This window comes from Drosophila albomicans, chromosome X, assembly GCF_009650485.2.
Source record: "Drosophila albomicans strain 15112-1751.03 chromosome X, ASM965048v2, whole genome shotgun sequence".
Lineage (NCBI taxonomy): Eukaryota > Metazoa > Arthropoda > Insecta > Diptera > Drosophilidae > Drosophila > Drosophila albomicans.
This window is the reverse complement of record NC_047627.2, coordinates 2116815-2124726: the sequence shown is the minus strand read 5'-3', so window position 1 is coordinate 2124726 and position 7912 is coordinate 2116815. Positions and strand designations below refer to the sequence as shown.

The window sequence follows — 7912 nt, the reverse complement described above, 5'->3', positions numbered from 1 at the left end:
TGCATTACTTGGTAACAATTACAATGATAATAGATAATAAAAAAAAAAATATATATATATATATATGTATATCTCCATTGATATTAAACTATATTTTTAGTTGCCTGTTTTCCACACTCTTTACGCATTTTTCAATTTGCAGTAATAACATTTAGCCAGTGGACAGAGGCTAGCTTAAAGTGATACAAAAAAAAAGAGGAATTTAAATAGTAGATGACGATCCAACCAGACATCTGGGTCAATAAACTTAAAACTATGATATAGACGACAAAGAAAAAAAAAACGGGAATTAAAAATTAAAATTACATAGTATGTTTGTTTCATTTCTATAGTTATTAGCTTCTCTCATCTCTGGTTTGACTTAACTAAAAAAATAAATACTTTTCGACATAACGATTTCAAATGATAATGAGATGAATAATGATTAATTGCTACAGAGAAATTTAGTTGTTCATTTGTGTGTTTGTGTGTGTGTAAAGCTTTGAATGCTAAATTTTTAACCTGCTGTTGCTTAATGCAAAATTCCAAAAAATATATGTTTGTAGTATATATTCCATGTAAATGTTATGCGCTCTTATCATTATTATTATTATTAATTTACTCTGCACTTTTCATTAATTTCTATGCTTATCTCGATATAAATATATACACATATACACATGTTTATACAGGACTATATATATTGTGTATATGTATATGTATGCATGTATCTTAAGTAATTTGTATGTACAGTGAGTTAATGTGTGTGTGTGTGTGTGCTCTTACAAATTTTGGCTTTTTTGTTTTTTTTTTTTTTTGTTGTTTGTTACAAAAACAATAACAATAGTTTGAACCAATCATTGTTTTGTTCTCACTTCGCACTTTCATTTAAACTATTTGATTTCTTCTTTTTGTTTTTGTTTAGCAATTTGTACTTGAAATTTTGAATCGCCCCCAAAAAAAAAAAAACGACAACTCTCCAGCCCTCGTATCTTGGTTGGCGCTCTCTTTTCGCTCTCGCTGCTCTCAGCGTCGGCGCGGCTGCGCAGCTGCTGCCGCTGCTGCTGTTCGACTGCGAGCACTATAACAGCTGATGGCTGTGACAAGCGATGCCATTTCACTGCTGCTGTTGTTGTTGGTGGTGCTGGTGTTGCTGCTGCTGCTGCGCAGCGACCAACGCTTGGTCAAATCGGATGCTGCTGCCATCGCTGCCGTGTAGGCGCGCGTTCCAATCGCCAGGGTCGGTATAACGGCATTCAATTTCTTTGGCGACGGCGGCGGTCGAGCTGCAATGCCGCCGCTGCACGATTGCAGACGCGTCGGTTTGCTGAACTGACTGATGCCGCTGCCGCTGCTGCTGCCGACGCTGCTGCCGCTATCGCTGTTGCCGGCACTCAATGTGCTGCGTCGCAAGCTGCGTCGCTGCTCGCGCTCTTCGTTGCTGCGTCGCAGTCGACGCGCGCTTGCTGCCTGCGCCGACGTCGTCGATGTTGTTGTTGGCGTTGCCGGCTTGTTAAAAGTGTGACTAGCTTTGCCATTGACTTTACCATTGTTGTTGTTGTTGTTGCTGGGGCTATCGTTCTTCTTGTTGTTGTTGCTGTTGCTGCTACTGCTGCTGGGGCTGGCGGCGACGTTGTTGTTGGCAACTGAGGTCGCATTGCGCGTGCGCAGCGTTCGTTTGGTCAAATCCAAGTTGCCCAGCTGCGCCAACTGACAGATGCTGCTGCGCAGCTGACGCTTGTTAACGCTGCCGACGCCGCCGTTGGCCAAACCGACGCTGTGACTGCGACGCGTCATCATAACGCCGCTGCCGCCGCCGCCGCTGCTGCTGCCGCTGCTCACAACGCTGCGTCGGCGACTGTTGCTGCTGCTGCTGCTGCCATTGGCTGTGTTGGTGTTGTTGCCAGCGTTGTTGTTGCTGTTGATGTTGCTGCTGCTGCTGCTGTTGTTATTATTGTTGTTGTGACTGCTGCTGCTGCAATGCGGCGATGTTTCAGTGTTGTTGCTGCTGCTGTTGTTGTTGTTGTTGTTGTTGTAGGCAATAATTGCAGCTGCCGCGGCGCTAATAAACGATTTGCTTTTGCTGCTGCTGTGCTTAAACAATTGCCGACGTCGCGTTTGCATGTGCTGATGATTCTCATTGGGCACATTGCGATAGCGACGCATTTGCCGCCTCAGCTTTGGTTCGCTGTGCAACTGTTGTTGCTGCTGCTGTTGCAACGGCAATGGCAACTGTTGCTGCTGCTGCTGCTGTGGCGCTTGCAACAGTTGCTGTGGTTGCTGCTGCTCCACAGCGTTGCTTGGCTGCGTTTTGTTTTCATCCGACTCCGGCTCTTGCTCCATTTCGTTGCTGCTGCTCGCCAGGGGCGTGGGCGTGGGCGTGGCAGGCAGTGTAGAGCTCACTTCGTTATCCTGCAACGTTGCCACATTGTCGCTCCAAGGTGGCGCATACACAAACTCTGGCTGCGATGAGCTCGAACTCGAGCTGGCTTCAACCAGCAACAGTTGCTGCTCGCGTTGCTGTTGTTGTTCGCGCTCCAACGCCAACTGTTGCTCCTCATCGCGCTCCTGCTGCAACAAGGCATTCAACGCCAACAACTCGGCCGGTTGCTCCACATACGTTGTTGTCTGCTGCTGCCATCTGCTGCTGCTGCTATTGGCAACCTGTTGCTGCTGTTGTTGTTGTTGCTGCTGCTGTTGTTGCTGTTGTTCGTGTCGCGTCTCGAGCTGTGTGAGCGAGTAGCCTTCTTGTTGCTGATAGCGTTGCTGCTCCTGCAGTATTTCCTGCATGCTGCTGCTGCTGTTGTGCAGCTGCTGTTGCTGCTGCTGCGATGGTTGCTGCTGCTGGTCTGTCTGATGCTGCTGCTGTTGCTGCAGCTGTTGCGATTGCTGCTGCTGCTGCTGTTGCTGCTGATGTGAACGCGCCGCCTGCTGTTCATTGAGCAGCGAATTGTACGATTCGGCAAAGCTATATTCCGTTGTGGCCACAACTCCAGCACTGCTCACATAACTCTCATAGCTGTGCTCCAATTCGTTGGCATAGATCGATGACTCGGTCACTTCGTGCTCCGTTTCCATCATCTGCTGACGATGCCGCAATGTCGCTGGCATTGGCATTGGCATTGGCGTTGATGTTGTTGCTTGCTGCTGCCAGGTGGTCATCGATTTGCGCCAGAATTTACTGTGCTCCATCACGTGTTCCATCTCATCGTCCACATCCTGGTCGTGCTCGTGTTCTTGTTCCTGTTCCTGCTCCTGTTCGGTCTCGTACTCGTCCTCGATGTAATAGTCAAAGTTGCGATACGGCTCCGGCGGCAAATGTCGCTTGGCCAAGGCACTGTACGGCGTCTCGTGCAGATATTCCTTCTCCTCAATGTTGGCGCACAAATCCAACTCGTGTTCCAATTCAGCAGCACTGCTCGGATACTTGTTCTCCGTATCCATTGGCTCTATACCCAACACATCTACGTCAGCCTCTTCTCCGTCTTCTTCTTCCTCTGTTGTTGGCGTCGTTGCCGTGGACTCGGCTGCTGGTGTTAGTATCACAGTTACCACGGACGTGTTGTCGGCACGCATCTTTTTGCTTGCCCACGTTTTGAGGGCTTTGTCCACAAGGGCCTTGCTGGGATTCATCACGTCCTGCTCCTGCATGCTCTCACCGATAATGTGCTTCTCGCGCACCGAATCCACCGCCTCCTGTGCTGTTATCACATTCCATAGTCCATCTGTGCCGAATATGAGGCATCTGCAATGTGAAAAGAAAGCGTTTTAGCCACGAATTCATACAAAGGCATTAATGGGAAGCCCATTAAGCTGCTACGAAGCTTTAAAGCAAGTTTTAATATGCTTTTTAAAGCTTGCACAACAAATACCAAGTGAGCTTGAGTGGTGTTAACAGGATTCTTAAGCTGAGAAGCTTTAAAGCTACCTTTAATGTGCTTTTTAAAGCAAAAAAGCTTGCAAAACAAATATCAAGTTACTTATTAAGTGGCTAATTCATTGCCAAATCTTGGTCGACTGGCACAATATTTGAATGCATGAAAGAAAGCTGATCAAAAACCTTTACTAAGTAAACTTTCAATCCTTTTAAAGTTGTAACATGCAAACGCAAAGCTGCTTAATCAATTAAAAAGCCGTTTTGAACAATCTTAAAGCTTTCAGTGATTCAATAAAACATCTTTATCGACTAAGCTATTAATGAACAACAACTTTTAATACTCAACTCCAAAACTGTCTAACTAATCATAAACCTTTGCAAGCGTTCAATTGAGCTTTTTAGGAGCTCAAAAGCACCTGTGTACTCACCTGAATGTATTGGGATTAATTTTGACCACCTTAACATCGGGATCAGGACTAACGACAAACTCGTTGCACCGAGAATTATAACTCCAGAGATCCCCCAGTGAACGGGCAACAGCCAAAAAGGGAATATCATCGACGACAGTTCGCTGGCGAATGGGACCACGATGCATTGGATCGCGGGGACGATTCCACACGACGCGTGGCACACCCGATTTGATGGCCACCTGACCGCCGGAACGTTGGATTCGTGACTTTTCCGCCATCGATTCGGGCTTGTGATCTGTCGTCAATTGCTTTGCGCGCCAGCGACGCTCGTTGGGATTCTGATAGCCGAGCACAATGCCTGAGTCGCCCACATGACCAATGTAAATCTTTTCGCGTCTCATAAACGCAACCGTTGCTGTGGTCCCAGCGGTGCTTAAATGTCCGTTTGCAGTGCGCGGCCATTTTTCTGCAAAAAAAAATAATGCAAAATTAATCCATAGTCGTTAAAAACTACTTACTATAGTATTATATTTAGTGAAGTATTCAATTATGAATTCAAGTTATCGAATTTTCAAAAACCGATAGAAATTGCAAAACAAAAATTAATCGCATTAATTATCGATAGCAAAACAGCTGTCAGTTGACCAATGCAAAATGAGAATACAACAATAAACTGCTGCTAAAAACTGGCAGCAATTTGTTGGCAATGACAAAATGAAAACATAAATAACGAATAACAAATTCATACTGTCCTCAGTAAAAAATAATCTTTAGCGTAGTGTTCTATGTTCATTAAACAGCTGTTATTAGTTGGCAACGAATATTTCGAATAATATTCAAAATAGGATAAATAAATTGGCAATCTATTTTACGAAACAGCAAAATTAAATGATAGTGCTTCATACAAATTAATAGTTATTTCATCCGAGTGGATAAACTTCCAAAAATACTTTAAAATGGGTTTGAAATGAACGCTTACGCGCGCCCAATCTATTTTAAGAGTAAATTGTTGAGGTTGCGATTTCAATCATATCTTAAGTGGCTTGTGACGTCATGTGACTGCGAAAAGAAAGCAACCTTATAACTGACCAAATGCTTTCGTGATGTTATCTGCACCGTCAGAAGATAGAGTGGTCTCGCTCTAACACATAGCCATACCATTTATCACTGCTTAGCGGGGTTGCCATTGTGGTGGTGGTGGTGCAAAACATATGGCAAGTCTGTGGAATATTCCACACTCACACACACGCACACAACATACGCAAAGAGCGCTGCGCACAGTCAGCAATCGATAAACGATTATATGTGTTGTATATTTTTGTTATGTACAATACAACTGTGTGTTTATAGTACAACCACACACAATATGTACATATATGCATCTCGTTCACTCACCTTGCTCCCGCCACATGGCAAAATGAGTGCCAATGTAGCCTTCGCGTATGGCGCGCAACACATCCTCATCGTTATCGGACCAGAATTGTTTTTGTTTCACAATCTCCAACATGAGATGCTCCTTGGCAAAAAGTGCCGCCTCGGTGCCGCCATGTCCGTCATAGATGCCAAAAAATGCGTATTCCAATTCATGGGTTAGCGGCGACTCTTGATACGCCACCGAAAATTGATCCTCCATATATTTGCGACCACCCTGACTACATTGTCCCGTTACTCGCATATTGACTCCCAATGTGGGAGTCGTTGGCACTGCAGCAGCTGTCTCCTTGCTGCGTTTACTGCCGCTGTTGCCGCCTCCCTTGCAGCGCGTTGTGGAAGAATTGCTGCTGCTGTTGCTGTTGCTGCCACTGCTGTTGCTGGAGGTAGGCGAAGGCGATGGTGATGGCGAGGATGGAGCATCCTCCTCCATTGGATCGCTGCGCGTTGCTCGCGAGTGAACAACAACATCAAGCAGTGTGTTGTTGTTGTTGGTGGTGTTGTTGTTCACCCGGGAGCAACGCTGTTGTGGCGCTGTGGACTCGACGCCGACGCCACCAGCATCCGGATTGGAACTGGCATCGTCTGTGTAATAATTGATCACATCGTATTCCACATGCGCTACATCGCGTTCAGTTTCCACAAGACATCTGTTGTTGTTGTTGCTGCTGCTGCTGTTTGTTGTGGTCTGCATACTGGGTAACATTTTTGCATTTAGAGATGAATAGCGTGGCTGTGGGGGGTAAGGTTGTAACCGGCGCCCGCTTTGTACTTGTTTTGGTTTTGTTTATATTGCTGCTTCGTCTTCTTCTTCTGGTCGACCGTTGTTTTTGTTATTGTTGTTGCATTTGTCTTTCACAGCAGTGTTGTAATTTCTTGTGACATTTGGCACTCGCACTCCAATATTGGCTGCAACCTGCGCGTTGTCTCGCTCTCACATAGGTCGCTAGCACAATGTGTGTGAGCGGTTGCACTGCTGTCTCGCCCTTTGTTTGTCTACGCAGGGCGTGCGTTTGTGTGTGTGTGTTTCTGTAGTATTTTTGTTGGTCGGTGTATGTGTGTGTGTGTGTGTTTGTAAGCAGCTTCTGCCTCTGACTGCTTCTTACTTTTTTGTTTTTTTTTTCTCTCTCTCCTTCCTATCGCTGGTATTTTGAATTTTTGTATTGTGGCAATCACCGCCAATATAGTTTTTTCTTCTTTATACCGTCTGTTACAGTTTGATCTCCGTCGACTTGTATATTTTCTGATACTTAATTACAGCAAAATGATGGAAAATAAGCACTCAATGCTAGTTGCAGTTTCACCTTGATTGGAAACTTGGATTATGCGCGCGCTTTGCAAACGAAACGCAAACAAAACTCGTTTGCAGCCTCTTATATTTTGTTGTTTTTTTTTTCAAATTTGATAGATTTTGTTGTTGTCGAGTTTGTTGTTGATGCCGTTGGTGCAGCAACGATGTTCTTTCCCTTTGGATATGCAGTTCTTGTAGTCGTCGTCGAGCATTTTCATTACTTAGAATATTTTTCGAAATGAGCACGTACACACACACCACAGCAAATTGTTAATAACACAAAAAACGAAATCAAATAGAAAGCAAGCGAACGAACGAACAAACGAATGAACTGAGAGGCAGCAGAGTTGTAGCAGTAGCGTAAGTTTGACGGGAAAAAAACAACTGAACTGAGCGCGCTGCGACTTGTTTTGTGCTGCCAACTCACAAAATAAGCGGGCGCTAAACAAGCAGCAAGAAGCAGGGCAGGCAGGCCACTCTGGCACACACACACACACACACATACGCATGCTCACTTGGTATATACACACATGCACACAGGGTGTATATACATACACATGCACACATCCGTTCGTATGTTTGGTTGTATGGGAACCTGGCCTGGGTTGCCAGATTACTTGAGAGTAGAAAAATTGTGAAATTGCTGCTTTAATAGACGCACAGGGTTGCGGTGACGAGGCGAGATCTAGTATGCTTATGTCAGGTTTGCGTAACCCCCACTAAGGTTGGCGCGTTGCTTTTTTAGTTCGAAGTGTCAGACATGTCACAAAATATGCGCAAAATAATTAACTTTCAAAAATATTAACTGTATTTTTAAGAATCCCTTAAATACATAATATTAAAGTGAAATTTCTTTGAAACGCAATACGAGTAAAATATACTATAATATATTAGATGGTGGTGTATGTCGCATATAATCAATAT

At 44.7% G+C, this 7912-nt stretch overlaps 2 protein-coding genes across 3 annotated transcripts in view; one reads left to right on the top strand and one right to left on the bottom strand.

Moving 5' to 3' along the window:
• Window positions 1-7912, top strand: part of LOC117569293 (pyruvate dehydrogenase E1 component subunit alpha, mitochondrial) — a 69860-nt gene that overhangs the window by 38452 nt on the left and 23496 nt on the right. The gene's annotated exons all lie outside the window — the stretch shown is intronic.
• LOC117564915 (putative mediator of RNA polymerase II transcription subunit 26) lies at window positions 762-7377 on the bottom strand. The gene is made up of 3 exons (XM_052008476.1): window positions 5662-7377; window positions 4285-4732; window positions 762-3724 (listed from the first exon to the last, which is right to left on the bottom strand). The coding sequence occupies exons 1-3, from the start codon at window positions 6401-6403 to the stop codon at window positions 1006-1008; spliced, it is 3909 nt and encodes a 1302-aa protein (XP_051864436.1). The 5' UTR covers window positions 6404-7377; the 3' UTR covers window positions 762-1005.